At 46.8% G+C, this 20,872-nt stretch overlaps 1 protein-coding gene across 3 annotated transcripts; it reads right to left on the bottom strand.

Moving 5' to 3' along the window:
* Nucleotides 1-2,396: 2,396 nt before the first annotated feature.
* Nucleotides 2,397-6,944, bottom strand: LOC311129898 (acyl-coenzyme A thioesterase 5-like; the record flags this gene model as incomplete). 3 transcript variants are annotated; one of them, XM_084162429.1, is made up of 10 exons in its annotated part: nt 2,397-2,894; nt 3,009-3,150; nt 3,229-3,309; nt 3,375-3,468; nt 3,609-3,691; nt 3,852-3,971; nt 4,218-4,575; nt 4,689-4,788; nt 6,174-6,376; nt 6,606-6,944. In XM_084162429.1, 9 exons carry the CDS (start codon nt 6,361-6,363, stop codon nt 2,764-2,766), a joined length of 1,299 nt encoding a protein of 432 aa, XP_084018555.1. In that variant the 3' UTR covers nt 2,397-2,763. The 3 variants fall into 3 exon arrangements, with proteins under 3 accessions (XP_084018555.1, XP_084018556.1, XP_084018554.1); XM_084162430.1 differs by having other exon boundaries at nt 6,520-6,714; XM_084162428.1 differs by lacking the exon at nt 6,606-6,944 and having other exon boundaries at nt 6,174-6,435.
* Between the last annotated feature and the right edge of the window lie 13,928 nt (nt 6,945-20,872).

Raw genomic sequence — 20,872 nt, 5'->3', positions numbered from 1 at the left:
GTCAGTATGCTTAGGCTACTGAGATCATAAGAACATGTCAGTCGGTCTGTAGGTCAGACAGACATGTGTAGCTCTGGAATGCACAGCTGCACATACACAACCTGCCATGTTTTACACTGTCAACTTCCCTGTTCTTCTGACTGACCTCAGAAGGAGAGTTGGGTACATTACCAGAGTTGGGTACTTTACAATGTCAAACATAGAACTTCACATCATCTGTCATTTTCTGTGCTTGTAGTGGAGTGTTTATTTAGCAGGTGGGCACAGATGGAGAGATGGGTGAAAAATCCTATTCTGGCAGATTCAATCCCTTATTGGGCTAAACTCTGGACATGCCTGTGGTTGAGTTGGACACAGTTATGACAAACGGCAGAGACAGATGCCCATAGTTACCCCTCAGTAAATAGACACAGCATCTCCCTGAACACTGAAAGTTAAAGATGATTCCTTTCTCAGTGCTGAAGTAATTTGCCTGGATTGTGTTTGGATTTTGAATGGTAATATCAAGATGTGTTTATTAGTTTTATGATCACCCTATTCATCAAGTTCAATGGGGTTTATTTTACAATTTAGACCAGGATCTCCCAAACTCGGTGGTGGGGCCCCATCTGGGTGCACGTTTTAGTTTTTGCCCACTACACAGCTTCAACTGTGAGAGACGGAATCTAAAACAAAAATCCAGAAAATCACATTGTATGATTTTTAAGTAATTCATTTGCATTTTATTGCATGACATTAGTATTTGATACATCAGAAAAGCAGAACATAATAATTGGTACAGAAACCTTTGTTTGCAATTACAGAGATCATACGTTTCCTGTAGGTCTTGACCAGGTTTGCACACACTGCAGCAGGGATTTTGGCCCACTCCTCCATACAGACCTTCTCCAGATCCTTCAGGTTTCGGGGCTGTCGCTGGGCAATACGGACTTTCAGCTTCCTCCAAAGATTTTCTATTGAGTTCAGGTCTGGAGACTGGCTAGGCCACTCCAGGACCTTGAGATGCTTCTTATGGAGCCACTCCTTAGTTGCCCTGGCTGTGTGTTTCGGGTCGTTGTCATGCTGGAAGACCCAGCCACGACCCATCTTCAATGCTCTTACTGAGGGAAGGAGGTTGTTGGCCAAGATCTCGCGATACATGGCCCCATCCATCCTCCCCTCAATACGGTGCAGTCGTCCTGTCGCCTTTGCAGAAAAGCATCCCCAAAGAATTATGTTTCCACCTCCATACTTCACGGTTGGGATGGTGTTCTTGGGGTTGTACTCATCCTTCTTCTTCCTCCAAACACAGCGAGTGGAGTTTAGACCAAAAAGCTATATTTTTGTCTCATCAGACCACATGACCTTCTCCCATTCCTCCTCTGGATCATCCAGATGGTCATTGGCAAACTTCAGACGGGCCTGGACATGCGCTGGCTTGAGCAGGGGGACCTTGCGTGCGCTGCAGGATTTTAATCCATGACGGCGTAATGTGTTACTAATGGTTTTCTTTGAGACTGTGGTCCCAGCTCTCTTCAGGTTATTAACCAGGTCCTGCCGTGTAGTTCTGGGCTGATCCCTCACCTTCCTCATGATCATTGATGCCCCACGAGGTGAGATCTTGCATGGAGCCCCAGACCGAGGGTGATTGACCGTCATCTTGAACTTCTTCCATTTTCTAATAATTGCGCCAACAGTTGTTGCCTTCTCACCAAGCTGCTTGCCTATTGTCCTGTAGCCCATCCCAGCCTTGTGCAGGTCTACAATTTTATCCCCGATGTCCTTACACAGCTCTCTGGTCTTGGCCATTGTGGAGAGGTTGGAGCGTGTGGACAGGTGTCTTTTATACAGGTAACGAGTTCAAACAGGTGCAGTTAATACAGGTAATGAGTGGAGAACAGGAGGGCTTCTTAAAGAAAAACTAACAGATCTGTGAGAGACGGAATTCTTACTGGTTGGTAGGTGATCAAATACTTATGTCATGCAATAAAATGCAAATTAATTACTTAAAAATCATACAATGTGATTTTCTGGATTTTTGTTTTAGATTCCGTCTCTCACAGTTGAAGTGTACCTATGATAAAAATTACAGACCTCTACATGCTTTGTAAGTAGGGAAACCTGCAAAATCGGCAGTGTATCAAATACTTGTTCTCCCCACTGTATGAAACATCTCAGACCAGGAGTGCTGATCTAGGATCAGTTCTGGATTTCAGATCATTATGAATAAGATTAAATGGATAGGGGGATCCTTATACTAGATTAACACTCCTACTCTGAGACATTTGAAAAACAGCCCCAGGACTCATCCATTGCCCACCACTACACGTGCTATGTGCATACATCACCCTCGTGTGGTATATTGAAGAACTACAAGAGACATACCAAGTAGCTCTAATGCTCTCAATAACAACAGATATTGTTCATATTCTTCCTGATTTATTATAAACATCATAGACAATACATTTCCTATTATTTCCTCATTAATCAAAAAATAGAATCAGTCATCTGTGTACTATGGCAGTTAGGTTATAGGCACAGGTGTTAATACTATTGGCAGCTTGAAACTCCTACAGTACAGTGAATGAGAGACTCTGACCCACTACTGTGGACACTCACCATCAGCCATCAATTTATATTCTACAGCTGTGTCCACTGGTCGGACGACTTTCTCATTCAAGCATTCAGTCTTGTCACAAATTAAATACATTAACATATAAAATAGTACATAAAGTTATAGCTTAGTCAATCATACTCGGTCCTGGAGGCTACTCGGGTGTGACATCACAGCTTGGCCTTAGGGCCAGAGTCATGGCTGGGGTACAGGTGTTGCCGTAGAAAGCCAAGGCTCTTTTCCCAGGAGTCTTCTTGAGCAACGGCGTGCGGCTTTGGGTACCCTCCCCACAACATGATCACTGCAACACACACACACAATCATTAGTTACTTTGCGAGTAAAGAATTGGTTATACATATATCTTAGTTCAGATGTGTATACTATAGGTGTGAGCTGTGTGTGTGTGTACAGTACCTTTCTGTCGTGTTTGAGGCACTATGAAGTTGCTGGCTCTGAAGTGGGGTGTGTAGGGCGGCTCAATGAGGTGTCCAGCATCAGGGTATTTTAGAATGGTCAGTAGGTTCTCATTACCCGCTGCACGCATCATCTGGGCCATCTGCAGGTCAGAGGTCACATTCAGCATCAATGACAATTATTGATTTCATAAGAAGATTTTAATCGTGTTTGTACTCACGTCCTCTGCAGATTCCACTGTCGCCCAGTTCTGATCATCCTCCCCGACGACCAACAGCAATGGACACTTTATCCTCCCAATCTGTCAGAAGACTCAGCAATGAGTAAACAAACCCACTGTGTGTGTTTGTGTGTGTGTTGACTTACATCCACTTTCTCTCCAGGGTCGGTTGGGATAGGCAGAATGATGTCTCTCCAGACCACACGGCCCTCTTCATCAAATTGGGTCTTATATCCGTCCCTGGCAATAAAATAATTATATTTTATTATATTTCTTCATTTGGAATGCATGTCACAAGCTTCATAATCACAGTACTTTACAGCTTCACTTTGAACAGATCTGGGTTTATTTTTCATTCACACATGGTGGTTGTCACTCACTCGTTTATCTTCGTAAACACTTTGTGGATTGACTTGTTGACCGGGTGGACGTGACTCCCGCTGATACACACACAGCATCTGGGCTGGAATACACACAGCATTTATTGTTTACACACTAAACAAACTCATAAGCTTATACACATGGTCAGTGTTGGGACAATAAAGCTTTCTGAATCTGAATTCACACTATACAGACAAAGCTCCAATCTGGAGGAAGAAGAGGAGAGTGTGAGGGAGACTCACGCTGATGACTTTGGAGTAGGCTGCCAAGGTGAGGGTGACTGACACTCCGAAGGAGAGACCAAATAGAGCAACTCTGTCCTTCATCACCAGGGGGTGCTCCTGCACAATCCTGAATGCTTTCTACACAACAGAGATAGAGCTCAAGTTCAAGTGATAAGAATACAATGTAGGACGCAATGTAGCGGATGCAATGTGAGGTATATGGATGCAATGTGATGTAATATAACAGTGAGTCTGGATAAATGGTCACAGGAGAGGAGTCTGCCCTCTCAGGGCCATTTCTGAACATTAAGATATGCACAAGCGTGTAGGCACACACACACACACGTACGCAGGTTGCACGGGCACACACAGTATGAGAATCACCTCAAAGTAGGTTTTTAAGTCGATGTCTGAGGTTCTGTTCTTGTCATGGGAAAGGTACTCTAGCGCCATGGAAACAAAACCATGTGACGCAAGGAGGCTGGCGCGGTACTCCACCAGCCCCCCACCTCCTCCCCACATATCCAACACCCCAGGGAAGGGTCCAGGACCTGGGGGTAAAAAGAGGGTCCCTCGAACCCCATGTTCCCTGATGTCAATTCTGCACACACCCGGTGCCATGTACCATCGTTCTGTGACAACGGTCGCTAGGGGAGACTGCTTGCTGAAGCCCTCAGTCATGTGCCCACTGTACACAGAGATGTGTACCACACTAGGAGTGAGGACATCCATCTTTCTTATCCTGAGAAAGAGAGAGAGTTTATTTGACTTGACCAGCCGGTCCTGGTCACCCTAAATTATGTGTTTTTCCTATGTAAAATTGACCGCCAATATTTAATTCCATAGGTGTGTTACCTGAGGCCTGTCCGACTCCCTGGAACAGGCTGCATGCTCCATAGTAGACCCATGGGCTCCGTGCCTTCATATGTTCCTCCAAGACTGGCATCCTTAGCAACTGCAAAAACAACAAAAATAGTAGAAAGAGAAAGAGGCCTGAGTTCCTGACTTGGACTTCGCAGTTGGATGACCATTCAAAAATATTTTTCCTAGTCAGAGCTCGTTTTTTCAGAGTTCTCAGTTGTCTTGAACGCACTGAATGGTGCTTTCAAAACAACCGGGACCTCTGGAAAAAAATGCGGTCAAATCATGATGTCAGTGATTTTCAGGTAGGAAAGTCGGAGCTCTAGAAAGAGGCCAGAGTTCCCGACTTGGAATTCTGAGTTAGATTACCGTTTAAAACAATTTGTCCTAATCGGAGCTCGTCCCAGTTGTCTTAAACATACTGAAGTCGAAAGTCGGAGACTTCCAATTTCCCAGTTGTTTTGAACTTGGCATTAATATGCTTGGGCATGTTCGAGTGGATCAAGTTTGTCAAGATGTTGACCAACGTTGGTCACGCCTTTCAAAGTGTGTTGCATTATGGGTATAAAAATTGACCTTCTTGCGACCAGTGTTGCCAACTTAGCGAATTTGTCGCTATATTTAGCGAGTTTTCAGACTCCTCTAGCGAGACATTTTCAAAAAAGCGACATTGACAAATCTAGCAACTTTTTCTGGTGTTATTGGAGACTCTGACGTGAAAGCACGTATCGTTCTTACTCTTCTCAACGAGCAACGGGTGTTGCCGTGGGCCCCACCCACGTCCCAAAGCACTCACAGGCAGCCCAGTCCTCACGTAGCAGTCCCTCCCAGCTGCAGTCAGAGCAGGAGATGTTCACCCCTCCACGTCCAGACTGCAAATGAATCGCGCATACGGGAAGCCGCAGCTGGCTGATCCCGCCCTGGCTTACATTCAGGGCGGGATGCAAATGTAGGGTGTTTTTTTACTCACTTTTTTGTCTCTCCCACGACGTTATTCCTCTTTCCTACAGCATCCATCACAATTACATGCACATGGCCAATTATGCAAATTTTTAGGACAGCCAATAGCTACTTTCCTTACTGAGGAGTTGGCAACACTGCTTGCAACTACATGTCCACTGCATGACCTTTACAACAACCATGTTTGTTTCAACAACATCTATTTTGGTTTCATTTACTCAAGGTTGTCTGTGTTATAACGTTGGATGCCAACAGCTGATAAACCCCACTGAAGAATGAGTTGTCTGTGTTGTACAGCGATATTGTTGTAACTTGATAGCAATAGAAGGCAAACTAGCAGGCAAAAACATTGGCCTGCATCTCAGGTTTCAGAGCGCAGGGACACTGATCTTAATGGCGACAACCGGGACAAGTGTAATTGAATTCCACAGAGTTCTTATGGGATTTCATACAGAAGTTAGGCCAAGGCTACATTCAAGAACCCCGTCTATAAACCCGGTCAGCGGTCACAAACCTTACCCGTCACCGTGCCTTGGCCGTCGCTAATGTAATGGCCGAACGCCTCCCAAAAGTCCTTATCCTCGGAGCAATGAAGGGAATGTAGTGTCACCGAGAGCGCCGGAGGTAAGTTCCTCACAACAACCTGGATCTTCTCATCCACGAGCCCCCGCGTGGGCTGCACTTCTAGAAGCGGGAAAGTCCCAACCATGGTGGACGAAGACCTGTAGAAAAAGACATGACAGAAACAACCGAACATTGGTAAAGATAGTGGGATTGACATTCCATTTGTCCTGGCTTTAATGTGCGACAGAACAAATAGGCTAATAGTCACATTCGCTTCAAACTTCGTATCCAATTTACTTACTCAGAGTTATTCAGTGTCAACAATTCTGTCATAGACATGCTGACATAGGCTACCGCTTCGTTTAGCCTACCACTTTCGGTACCTACCTGATCAAGGTGCGAGCAGACAAGTTTACTCGGGCAGGAAAGTACAAAGTCCGTGCGGCACTGCTCAGTTACAGCAATTCGAAACCCACAGCGGTGAACTGTAGGCCTATGTATGATTGACCTTCATAACGGCGGCAAGACTGAACACAATATATAGTGTTGAGATTGTCAAAGTACAGTTACTTAACCGGTTCATAAATGAATAACAGCAACAGACTGTAGGCTACGATGCAGCGGTCCAAAAGTCGATGAAATCCACACAATGAAGGTGCTTTGCACTGTTTAGTAAGAGGACCCGCTTAATCAGTGTCCAATAGCAACACAAAAAAAAGTACTTCCGGGTCTCTGAATTTTGGTAATGTTCAAAATAAAAGTCCCCCACGTAATAATAGAAAAATTTAATTAATCTCTAGGTGTCTACACAGAACACGAAAACAGGGCAGACGGAGCGTAGTTCAGTGTTGCGATGTCGTTTTTTCGTCACAAAAGGGGCGGCTCTAGAACCCACCTCTTGCTTCGGTTCTTGCTTAGCAATTGAAGAAGAAATGTCCCACCCCCATGCTACTTAGATTGATAGCATACGGAATACTACCTGAATATCTGAAAGACCATCCCACAATATCTGCTTCTTGGAATGTTCTTAAAATTGTTGGAAATAAAACGTGCAGTCTCCTTATGTACCTCCTTTCAAGCAACCATCTGGAGCTATCCACATAAATCACAGACCGGTATTGTGGAGAGATTTGCTACAGATGGGAGTTTGGACCATGTTTGATTTGTATAAAGATTGTACAATTATGGAACTGAATGAACTAAAGAATAAGACCAGCTTTACCAACCATTTTAGAATAATTCAGATTGTACAGGCAGTTAAGTCAGTAGATAGAACTATTACATTTAAACATGATTTTAACAAATTGGAAAGTTTCATAAAGGATGTCCATTCAAAAAACCATCTAGGGTGTATACATTCTTAAACAAAAAGACAAGGAGACTACACCTTCCCTTAAGAGAGAAATGGGGTAAAGATTTGAAGATGAATATGCAAGAAATTGAATGGAAAAAGGAGCGGAAAAACTGTTTTAAAACGTGCAGAGAGTCTAAAACACAAATGGTTCAGTATAATATAATTAATAGAACTTACTGGACTCCCTCTAAAATGACCTTATGGATCCAACAACATCTGGATAGGTATTTAACATATCAGCTAACCACATCATATGATTTAGTAGTCTGATGCCTGACTGCAGTCGATGATGTGGCACGCAAGTCCATTGGTTGATGTAATGCAAAGTCCCTGAAATGTTGTCAGCCTGGAACGCAACCAAAGTCTGTCATGGGGTGTGATAAGGGTGTCAAAAGAGATACAAAAGAGATACAAATACATGCATGCTGAAATCTTGGTGTCATCTTCACCGTCATGGCTTCTGGCTCTGGCAGGTGTGAGTGCTGAAATACATTTACAATCACAATATGTCTTTCAACAATCACTATTTATACAATGAACAACAAAAATACAGACTAGTTCGCCTTTGCTGTCCCTCTTTTTCCAATGGACAGTTGTGACAGGAGATTGAGGGATTTTTCTCCTTTGGTCCTTCTTTCTCTAAACACTTAATCAAAAGTCAAGTAAGTCATATGAAGCAAACATTTAAAAAAGTATTATCGCCACTATAATATCATCACTGTAGTGATATCTGTTTGGAAAGGTTGGCTGCTAATTCAGTAATGGGATAGGCCATGTACTGGAGCGAATTCCATTGCTACTATAGAAACTACATAGTAATAGTTGTAAAACAAGTCTAAGGGATGGGGCTGGTGATGAAATGTAATGACAGTGCTCTAACGCAAAATGCAAGGATTGACAGTCTGACATCCACATTTGGAAGCTGTACATTGTTCATTTGCATTATTGTTTGTAAACAATGGAAACCATATATTTGGGTTATGACAGGGTAAGACTGTTGTGCTAAGCTCATGAGGCATTTATTTATAAATTATATTCTTCAGGAATCAATGGGTATATCAAGAATAGCAATGGCCATTAAACAGATTTCCCAGACACCAGATTGTCTTTAATGAGATAAAATAGTTACATAACATATTCAGCCCACAGTCTCTCAAGTAGCCCATCAGTCTCTGCAATTCCTTCTCCAACCCTTCCAAATCACTCAAACTGTTAGCTATTGAATAGGAGGGAAATAATGCTCTTATTAAAGTAATTTGGATATAGCTCGCTAGCTACCTAGCTAGCTCATTTCAATACAGTCAATGCAACTAGCTCAACTAGCTAACGTTAGCTAGCTTGATAATGTTTCCTCCTACCTATATCTAGCTATGCTAGCTTAATATCTTTCATAGGAAGCCCACACAGATACAGTAAGTTGGAAAATGCAAAATATTATTAAATAAGGCACAGTGCTTGACTTGGACTGAAATAGGTTCCGGTACTAATTTTGGGTGCCGGTACTGTTTATATTTAGGTGCAGGAACTCCACAATACTTTTGAGGAATATTCTATAAAAGGAACAGGAGCTCAAGCAATAGGCCTAGAACATTTGAGGTGCTGGTACACGGCCCCGATGAGCTCCTACTCAAGTCATGCACTGATAAGGCAGTAATGGAAAAAGTAATGATTTAGTGCTAGCTACATCAAGAAAAAATTATTTAGAGCATCTGCTAAATGACTAAAATGTAAATGTAAATATACCATATATATGTGCTGGTATATATACCAATCTCCTAGCTTATTATAAGAGTCAGCAGGCTACTGGTTTCATTGACACTGGATCTGGATGTGCAGCGTGGGAAAACATGTCCCCAGGTCTTTGTTTAGAGCCCTTACCATTCTGTTTAAAGCATTTCCCAAACTAGGGGTTGCGGTCACCTAATTTGAAAATGGGGTCCGAGAGAGAATTTGCGCTTGGTTCATAGAACCAAGGTTACATCAGTAACCTCCGTTAGCTGCTAGATGGGCTGGCTGATATCTCAGAGAATTTCGCATTATTCTGTACATAAATCCGAAACACTGCATTTAGTATGATATGTTAATAAACATACAGTATGTTACGAATTTGCAAAATGTATGATATGTTATGAATTCTAGATACAGTTGAAGTCGGAAGTTTACATACGCTTAGGTTGGAGTCATTAAAACTCGTCTTTCAACCAATCCACACATTTCTTGTTAACAAACTATAGTTTTGGCAAGTCAGTTAGGACATCTACTTTGTGCATGATACAAGTCATTTTTCCAACAATTGTTTACAGACAGATTATTTCACTTATAATTCACTGTATCACAATTCCAGTGGGTCAGAAGTTTACATACACTAAGTTGACTGTGCCTTTAAACAGCTTGGAAAATTCCAGAAAATTATTGTATGGCTTTAGAAGCTTCTGATAGGCTAATTGATATCATTTGAGTCAATTGGAGGTGTACCTGTGGATGTATTTCAAGGCCTACCTTCAAACTCAGTGCCTCTTTTGCTTGACATCATGGGAAAATCTAAAGAAATCAGCCAAGACCTCAGAAGAAAAATTGTAGACCTCCACGAGTCTGGTTCATCCTTGGGAGCAATTTCAAAACGCATGAAGGTACCACGTTCATCTGTACAAACAATAATACGCAAGTATAAACACCATGGGACCACGCAGCCGTCATACCGCTCAGGAAAGAGATGCGTTCTGTCTACTAGAGATTAACGTATTTTGGTGCGAAAAGTGCAAATCAATCCCAGAACAACAGCAAAGGACCTTGTGAAGATGCTGGAGGAAACAAGTACAAAGTATCTATATCCACACTAACACGAGTCCTATATCGACATAACCTGAAAGGCCGCTCAGCAAGGAAGAAGCCATTGCTCCAAAACCGCCATAGAAAAGCCAGACTACGGTTTGCAACTGCACATAGGGACAAAGATCATACTTTTTGGAGAAATGTCCTCTGGTCTGATGAAACAAAAATAGAACTGTTTGGCCATAATGACCATCGTTATGTCAGGAGGAAAAAGGGGGGGCTTGCTAGCCAAAGAACACCATCCCAGCCGTGAAGCATGGGGGTGGCAGCATCATGCTGTGGGGGTGCTTTGCTGCAGGAGGGACTGGTGCACTTCACAAAATAGATGGCATCATGAGGAAGGAAAATTATGTGGATATATTGAAGCAACATCTCAAGACATCAGTTAGGAAGTTAAAACTTTGTTGCAAATGGGTCTTCCAAATGGACAATGACCCTAAGCATACTTCCAAAGTTGTGGCAAAATGGCTTAAGGACAACAAAGTCAAGGTATTGGAGTGGCCATCACAAAGCCCTGACCTCAATCCTATAGAACATTTGTGGGCCGAACTGAAAAAGTGTGTGCGAGCAAGGATGCCTACAAACCTGACTCAGTTACACCAGCTCTGTCAGGAGGAATGGGCCAGAATTCACCCAACTTATTGTGGGAAGCTTGTGGAAGGCTACCTGAAACGTTTGACCCAAGTTAAACAATTTAAAGGCAATGCTACTAAATACTAATTAAGTGTATGTAAACTTCTGACCCACTAGGAATGTGATGAAATAAATAAAAGCTTAAATAAATCAATCTCTCTACTATTATTCTGACATTTCACATTCTTAAAATAAAGTGGTGATCCTAACTGACCTAAAACAGGGAATTTTTACTAGGATTAAATGTCAGGAGTTGTGAAAAACTGAGTTTAAATGTATTTGGCTAAGGTGTATGTAAACTTCCGACTTCAACTGTAGGTGGCTAACCTTAGCTAGCTGGCTAATGTTAGCTAGGTTAGAGTTACGTTAGGAGTTAGGGTTAGGGGAAGGATTAGCTAACATGCTAAGTAGTTGTAAAGTAGCTAAAAAGTAGTAAGTAGTTGAAAAGTTGCTAAAATGCTAAGTTGTCTGTGATGATATTCAAACTCACAACCTTTGGGTTGCTAGACATTCAAATTATATGCCCACCCATCCACAGTAGTAGTTGTCCCGTGTAGCTCAGTTGGTAGAGCATGGCGTTTGCAACACCAGGGTTGTGGGTTCGTTTCCCACGGGGGACCAGTATGAAAAAATAAATAATGCACTCACTAACTGTAAGTCGCTCTGGATAAGAGCATCTGCTAAATTACTAAAATGTAAAATGTATCCATACAGTTCATTCAGAAAGTATTCAGACCCCTTGACTTTTTTCCACATTTTGTTATGTTACAGCCTTATTTTAAAATGGATTCAATTGTTTTTTCCCCCTCATCAATCTACACACAATACCCCATAATGACAAAGCAAAAATAGGTTTTTAGAAATGTTAGCAAATTTATATAAAAAACCAACAACTGCAATATCACATTTACATAAGTTTCAGACCCTTTGCTCAGTACTTTGTTGAAGGACTTCTTGGGTATGGTGCTACAAGGTTGGCACACCTGTATTTGGAGTTTCTCCCATTCTTTTCTGCAGATCCTCTCAATCTCTGTTAGGTTGGACAGGGAGCATTGCTGCACAGCTATTTTCAGGTCTCTCCAGAGATGTTCGATCGGGTTCAAGTCCAGGCTCTGGTGGGCCACTCAGGGACATTCAGAGAATTGTCCCGAAGCCACTCCTGCGTTGTCTTGGCTGTGTGCTTAGGGTCATTGTCCTGTTGGAAAGTGAACCTTCGCCCCAGTCTGAGGTTCTGAGTGCTCTGGAGCAGGTTTTCATCAAGGATCTCTCTGTACTTTGCTCCGTTCATCTTTCCCTCCAGCCTGACTAGTCTCCCAGTCCCTGCCGCTGAAAAACATCCCCACAGCATGATGCTTCCACCACAATGCTTCACAGTAGGGATGGTGCCAGGTTTCCTCCAGGCGTGACGCTTGGCATTCAGACCAAAGAGTTCAATGTTGGTTTCATCAGACCAGAGAATCTTGTTTGTCATGGTCAGAGTCCTTTAGGTGCCTTTTGGCAAACTCCAAGTGGGCTATCATGTATTTTACTGAGGAGTGGCTTCCGTCTGGCCACTCTACCATAAAGGCCTGCTTGGTGGAGTGCTGCAGAGATTGTTGTCCTTCTGGAAGGTTCTTCCATCTCCATAGAGGAACTCTGGAGCTCTGCCAGAGTGACCATTGGGTTCTTGGTCACCTTCCTGACCAAGGCCCTTCTCCCCCGATTGCTCAGTTTGGCCAGGCGGCCAACGCTAGGAAAAGTATCTTGGTACTTCCAAAGTTCTTCCATTTAATAATGATGGAGGCCACTGTGTTCTTGGGGACCTTCAATGCTGCAGAAATATGTTGGTACCTTTCCCCAGATCTGTGCCTTGACACAATCCTGTCTCGGAGCTCTACGGACAATTCCTTCAACCTTATGGCTTGGTTTTTGCTCTGACATGCACTGTTAACTGTGGGACCTTATATAGACAGGTGTGTGCCTTTCCAAATCATGTTCGATCATTTGAATTTACCTTAGGTGGACTCCAATCAAGTTGTAGAAACATCTCAAGAATGATCAATGGAAACAGGATGCACCTGAGCTCAATTTCGAGTCTCGTAGCAATGGGTCTGAATACTAATGTAAATAAGGTTTTTTATTTTTAATACATTTGCAAAAATTTCTAAAAACCTGTTTTCACTTTGCCATTATGGGGTATTGTGTGTATATTGATGAGAAAAAAATATTTAATCAATTTTAGAATAAAGGCTGTAACGTAACAAAATGTGGGAAAAGTCAAGGGGTCTGAATACTTTCCGAATGCACTAATATATATATATATATATATAGTACCCGTCAAAAGTTTGGACACACCAACTCATTCCAGGGTGTGCAAAGCTGTCATCAAGGCAAAGGGTGGCTACTTTGAAGAATATCAAATATATTGTAGCGACCCGCACAGACAGCTGTGTGTTATGTGTTAGGCTAGTAGATGGTTGTGTTGTACCTACCAGTACCCAGTGTTCGCGGGGTCCGACATGTCAATCAACCTGCTATCTGCCAATCACGGGAATGCCTGGAATGTTCTGATGCCGGGCATCCTGGCGGTTGGCGGAGTGGCGTGGAGGGGGGTTGGGCAGGGGGATGGAGCATTGGAAGTTAAGACCAGGTTTAGCCTTTGTTCTCTCTCTTTTTTACGTCTGGGCTTCACAAGAGAAGGTCACGATTGGCTTGTGGGTTATCTTTCATTTATTTGGCGTGGGCTACGGCCAAACAGTAGCCTGTGTAAAGTTGGTTTAATAAACCGTCCATTCGTAAACTCAATCCTCTGTCTGGACAGTTGTTCTTTTATGATCTAGTCAGGTCATCACATTGGTGTCAGAAGTAAAAACGTTGATAAAAGTTAGCCAGCTAGCTAGCTGACTTCTGTGGCTAGCTACCGTAGGTGAGAACGGGGGTTGAAGATGCTTCGAGGCAATCCGAAAGTGAAGGTGGAGGTAGGGGACGATTATGGCCAAGGAGGTGCGTGTGCATGGACGTCGGGGGTTCTGGCTGAGGAGATCGCCAGGGCATCGGAGCCCAGAGGCCGCTTGAGGGAGGACGTTAGAGTGATGGCGGCTGAAGCGGGCATGAGTGCTTCGTCGACTGTGTTTCGCGCGGATTCTGGTGGGCGGACCGAAGGGGTGACGTCGACGCGGCGGGACGAGGAATCTGGGGCTCAGGATGTAAACAAACATGGCGGCGCCCAGTTCCCGGCTGCGTCCGTATCCGTTAAGACCCCGAAGTATTCCGGTAAGGCGGATTGGGAAGCTTTTCATGCTCAGTTTGAACTGTTAGCTCATTTTAGGGGGTGGTCGGATGAAGATAGGGCACTGCAGTTGGCTTTATGCCTCACGGATGAAGCTCTGGCCTGTTTGATATTGATTAGCCCCGAGGACAGACGTGATTATGGTGCTTTAGTGGGAGCACTGAGGAGGCGCTATGGACAGTGTGTACAGCCCGGGCTACTGCGCTCCGAACTGAGTAATAGACGCAGGCAGCCTGGAGAGCCTCTACGGGTGCTAGCTAATGACATTGAGAGCCTCTCTCGGCGGGCATATGCTCACATGCCCCCCTCTGTGCAGAGCGAGCTAGCACGGGACCAGTTCATACAGGCGCTCTCTCCTACGGAGCTGCGCATACAGACCCAGCTGGCTCATCCTGAGTCATTGCAGGTAGCCTTGGAGATGGCTTTGGAGAGGGAGCTGGTGTGGGCTGGGGCTTCAGCTGGGGCTTTGGTGGGGGTGCAGGGAGACAGACCCTCTGTGCGAGCTGGGGGGCAGAGCAGCCCGGAGCCGGAAAAGCCTGCATGGGTGGCTGAAATGACAGAACTCATTCGTGCTGTGTCGCTACAGGCGGCACGAAACACACGCCCTGGTCCCAGGGTCTGCTGGGGTTGTGGCCAGCCAGGCCATCTGCGCCGAGATTGCCCCATGTCCCCCAGAGCTCAGGGAAACGGCTCGGGGTCCGCATAGACCGGGTAGTGCGGACCCCTGGCTTTCTATCCCAACCACCATCTTCTTCAGGAGGAGCCCACCGGCACAGACGGGGAAGCAAGGCTCCACTTCCCCCAGAAGCAGACGAGGGCAAGCGGATGGAGCCTGTTGTTGTGGTGGGCCGGACCTGTGTTGGGGACTTTTGTCATGTCCCTGTCACTGTGGAGGGGGTGCCCTGCTCCGCCCTGGTGGACACTGGGTCCACAGTAACCCTGGTGAGGCCAGATATTGTGCCAGGTTGGACTCAGTGTGAGCCTACAACTGTGCAGCTCCGCACAGTCACAGGTGAGCTGGCACCCATGAAAGGGAAGGGAATAATGACTCTGACAGTAGGGGGCAGGACTGTGCGTCATCCTGTGTGGGTGGCGGCTGTGCAGGACCCTTGTATCCTGGGGTTGGACTTTCTTAGGAGCACAGGCTGCCAGTTAGACCTAAATAGGGGCACACTGAGCTTCCAGGGAGGGCCGGAGGTCACCATGGCCCCTAATGTCACATTCACTCAACCCAACAAACCCTTTACTCCAACAGTTAAAGCAGCAGAGACTCATGGCTGCCCCCCCTCCCCCACATCTGGGTGTGACTTTTCCCCAGCCCCCCTGTCACCTACGGCGTTGCGTTACATTCCCCCAGCTACCTCCACGACACAGTCCTCTGTGAGCCCGGGCCGCGCCCCCCCAGCCCAGCTACCCCAGATGGGAGGGGAGAGGACACTGTCTGCAGTGAGGGAGATATGGGGGAGGAACTGTGTTGGTCTTGACCCCGAGCAGCAGGAACGGTTGAGGCAGTTGCTGATTGAATTCAGAGACAGCTTTGCGCTGAGTGAGGAAGAGGTGGGTCAGACTCATCTGGTGCAGCATGAGATCGACACAGGTGATGCTCGACCTATCAAGATGCGTCCCCGCCGTATCCCGCTGGCACGCCAGGAGGCGGCAGACAAGGCTGTGTTGGAGATGCAGCGGGCAGACTTCATTGAGCCCTCAGACAGCCCCTGGGCGGCGCCAGTCGTCATGGTTCCGAAGAAGGGTGGCAAGCTGAGGTTCTGTGCGGACTACAGGCGGCTGAATGAGGTAACCAGGAAGGACTCATACCCCATACCACGTATCGATGAGTCGCTGGACCTGGTTAGGGGGTCCTCCTGGTTCTCCTCACTAGACCTCCGCAGTGGCTACTGGCAGGTGCCCCTCTCCCCAGAGGCCAGAGCCAAAACTGCGTTCTCCACTAACAGAGGACACTGGCAGTTCAAGGTCCTGTGCTTTGGCCTGTGCAACGCTCCAGCTACTTTTGAGCGTTTGATGGACAGGGTGCTGGATGGCATCCCCCGACAGCAGTGTTTGGTATACCTCGATGACATCCTGGCCCATGGCAGCTCCTTCCAGTCAGCCCTGGGGGCGCTACGGTGTGTGCTGGAGAGGGTGGCTGCCGCAGGTCTGAAGCTCCACCCCGAGAAGTGCCACTTCATGAGGAGAGAGGTGTCCTTCTTGGGCCACCGAGTGGGGAAGGAGGGGATCAGCACCATGGAGGACAAGGTAGCGGCTGTCAGAGACTGGCCCACCCCCACCGACCAGCGTCAGCTGAAGAGCTTCCTGGGCCTGGCCTCGTACTACAGGAGGTTTGTACGGGGCTTCTCAAGCGTTGCTGCTCCACTGAACCGCCTGCTGCCGAAGGACAAGGCTTTCACTTGGACAGTGGAGTGTGAGGAGGCGTTCAACACCCTCAAACGTGCACTGATCGAGGCCCCCGTGCTCGCCCCCCCTGACCTCACATTGCCCTTTATCCTGGACACAGACGCGAGCAATGTGGGCATGGGTGGGGTGCTGGCCCAGGTGGGGCCAGAGGGGGAGAGAGCGGTGGCGTACTTCAGCAAAACATTTGACAAACATGAGCGCCGCTAATGTGTCACCCGGCGGGAGCTCTTGGCTGTTGTGGCTTCCGTCAAACACTTCAAGTACTACCTGGGTGGTCTGCCCTTTACTGTAAGGACTGACCACTCTGCTCTCCAGTGGCTCATGTCTTTCAGAGAGCCAGAGGGGCAGGTGGCACGCTGGTTGGAGGAGCTTCAGCCGTATGACTTCACGGTGGTGCACAGGGCAGGGGCACGCCACTCCAACGCCGACGCCATGTCCCGTCGGCCCTGTACTGCAGACGGCTGCCGCCACTGTGAACGGAGAGAGGGACGGGAGAGAGAGCTGTGTGCAGAGGAGGGGGTCTGTGCCACAGTGTGTCGGGCGAGCGGGCCTGTCTGCTGTGAGCTGCAGACTGTCGACGTGGCTGAATGGGGGCAGCAGCAGGGACGGGACACAGACCTACAGCCAGTGCTACAGTGGGTAGAGGCGCAGGTGAGACCACCATGGGAAGAGGTGACAGCGCTCTCACTCGCGACCAAAGGGTTGTGGTGAAAGTTTGAGCGACTGCGGCTGGCTGATGGCGTGTTACAGCGGGCATGGAAGGAGTCAGCTACGGGGGAGGAGAGGTGGCAGGTGGTGGTCCCAAAAGCATTGCGGGAGGCTGTGCTCCAGAGTACTCATGGGGGGGTGGGGACTGGACACTTTGGGGTCACAAAAACACTGCGCCGCCTCCGTCAGGGCTTTTACTGGGGGCAGCACAAGAGGGATGTGGAAGACTTTTGCCGCCGCTGTGACAACTGCACAGCGAGAAAGGGCCCCCCAGGCCGCTCTCATGCTCAGCTCCAACAGTTCCCAGTGGGGGCTCCCATGGAGAGGGTGGGAGTGGATGTAGTTGGGCCGTTCCCCACCACAGACAGTGGAAACCGCTGGGTGCTCACGGCCATGGACTATTTCACAAAATGGCCCGAGGCCTATGCTCTGCCTGACCAGGAGGCAGAGACCATCGTCGACGCCCTGACAGCGGGAATGTTCAGCAGGTTTGGAGCTGCAGAGTCCATCCACAGCGACCAAGGCAGAAACTTTGAGTCCCGTGTGTTCGCCACCATGTGTGAGAGGCTGGGTATGCACAAGACCCACACTACTCCTCTCCATCCTCAAAGTGATGGCCTTGTGGAGCGCTTCAACAAAACGCTTGGACAGCAGCTGGCCATCGTCTCTTCCAAACACCAGCGTGACTGGGACAAGCACCTGCCTATGGTCCTCATGGCATGCCGCTCCGCTGTCCAAGACTCCACCTCCTGCACGCCTGCCCTCCTCATGCTGGGGAGAGAGATCCGTACCCCTGCGGAGATGGCGTTTGGTCGGCCCCTGGATAGCCCTCATGTTTCCCCGGGGCCGGAGTATGCCCGGAGACTCCAGGACCGCCTGGAGACAGCCCACACCTTCGCCAGAGAGCAGCTGCTGAATGCAGGTGTGAGGCAGAAGAGGAACTATGACGTGCACACCCGGGGAAGGCACTTTGTGGCTGGGGAGCTGGTCTGGGTCTACAGCCCGCTAAGGAAAAAAGGCAGATGCCCCAAGTTGGACAATCACTGGGTGGGACCCTGCAGTGTCCTGGAGAGGGTAGGGGAGGTTGTTTACCGGGTGCAGCTTCCTCCCAGGGGGACAAAGGTGACACTGCACCGGGACAGGTTAGCCCCATATAGAGGGGCCTCTTCTCCCCAAACCCCAGGAACCCCCACAATTCCCCTCTCTGGCAATGACATTCTCCAGGCACCCACCCCCAGGTGCCGCAGACAAGGCTCCAGACAGCCCACTCCCCCTGTGTCACCGCGTGGTTCCCCAGAGCCACGGACTGTATTACCCGTTCCCGCTTCCTTGTCCCCCATGTCCTTGCCTTCATCCCCTGGTTCCCAGAGGGGCACTCTGCGGCCATCACAGCCACGCAGGCAAAGGAGACCTCCGGGTCGCTTCAGAGACTTTGTTTGTTCCCTCGGGGACGAGGGACTTTGTGGTGGGGGGGCTGTGTAGCGACCCGCACAGACAGCTGTGTGTTATGTGTTAGGCTAGTAGATGGTTGTGTTGTACCTACCAGTACCCAGTGTTCGCGGGGTCCGACATGTCAATCAACCTGCTATCTGCCAATCACGGGAATGCCTGGAATGTTCTGATGCCGGGCATCCTGGCGGTTGGCGGAGTGGCGTGGAGGGGGGTTGGGCAGGGGGATGGAGCATTGGAAGTTAAGACCAGGTTTAGCCTTTGTTCTCTCTCTTTTTTACGTCTGGGCTTCACAAGAGAAGGTCACGATTGGCTTGTGGGTTATCTTTCATTTATTTGGCGTGGGCTACGGCCAAACAGTAGCCTGTGTAAAGTTGGTTTAATAAACCGTCCATTCGTAAACTCAATCCTCTGTCTGGACAGTTGTTCTTTTATGATCTAGTCAGGTCATCACAATATTTAGATTTGTTTTAACACTTTTTTGCTTACAACATGATTCGCTATGTGTTATTTCATCGTTTTGATGTCTTCACTATTATTCTACAATGTAGAAAATAGTAAACAAAGAAAAACCCTTGAATGTGTAGGTGTCCAAACTTTTGACTGGTACTGTATAGATAGATAGATGGTTCATTCATACACCAACCAAATGCTTGAGACCTTCACGGAATGTCTTATGTAACCATAGCAAATGTCACATATCATACTCATTTCATTGTCCCGGATTTACATTTACTATATTACGTCTAGTCTAAGAGCCAAATGTTGCATCCTGGTCTCAATCTTTTGAATGGTTTAACCTATGAAATACTATGACCCCCATCACTGAAAGATAACTCTCAGGAACGTATGTATACTGAATACAATTGTAAATGCAACAATTTCAACGATTCTACTGCGTTAGAGTTCATATAAGGAAATAAGTCAATTGAAATAAATAAATTAGGCCCTAATCTACGGTTTTCACATGACTGGGCAGGGGTGCAGGCCTACCCACTGGGGAGCCAGGCCCAGCCAATCAGAATGAGTTTTTCCCCCACAAAAGGGCTTTATTACTGACATTAATACTCCTCAGTTTCATCAGCTGTCCGGGTGGCTGGTCTCATACGATCCTGCCGGTAAAGAAGCTGGATGTGGAGGTCCTGGGCTGGCGTAGTTACACGTGGTTGTGGCAAATCATCTTGGCAAAGGATAAATACTCACTAACATGGATGTAAACACATTTGAGAGAAATACGCTTTTTGTTCATATGGCACAGTTCTGGGATCTTTTATTTCAGCTCATGAAACATAGGACCAACACTTTCCATGTTGAGTTTATATTTTTGTTCAGTAGGCCTAATACATACTGTTTCCCTCTACTATAACCACAAGCTGTTAGAACTGAGTGGACAAGACCAGGCACAAAATCAGACTGGGGGAAACAGAACATCAATGATGATGTTCTTTTCTACACAGAAGATCATACAACATTATTGCCTGATGATCTTCTGAATTTCCCAATACCTTTCTGATTCATTTTAGTCACTTCAAACCATACTGTCTTTGGATTGAAATACTGTCAAAAATACTGTCAGACTGATTTGTAATAGACAGTCATAGCCCAAATTTAAAAAGTCAACATTGTGCCGTTGATTAGATAAAACGTGTTACATGTGGGGTTGCACATTTTTTTAAATATCAAAATGGGGTTGTGGGCACAGGCACATTCCGCTTCGGATGTTTGAAGCGGAAGGAACGATGTCCAGTTGTCAGGTTTAGATGCCAAGGGATGAGAATGCGTTGGTTTGACAGTTCAGTTTGAGGCTGAAGTGGTGATTGCATGATCGCTGGTCTCTCGTGGATTCACAAGGTATTCTAAGGTGGGCCATTGGCCTTGGTGTCTATACTCGGATTACATCTCTTTTCCATTCATAATAGGACAAAAGTTGAAGGCATTGCTATTTCATAGTAACAACCTAGCCTACTTATTGGAGCGTTAATAACATAGTCGGTGACA

This window comes from Coregonus lavaretus (assembly GCF_964263955.1).
Source record: "Coregonus lavaretus genome assembly, chromosome: 5".
In the NCBI taxonomy this organism is placed as follows: Eukaryota; Metazoa; Chordata; class Actinopteri; order Salmoniformes; family Salmonidae; genus Coregonus; species Coregonus lavaretus.
The sequence above is the reverse complement of the archived record's forward strand: the minus strand, read 5'-3'. Positions and strand labels throughout refer to the sequence as shown.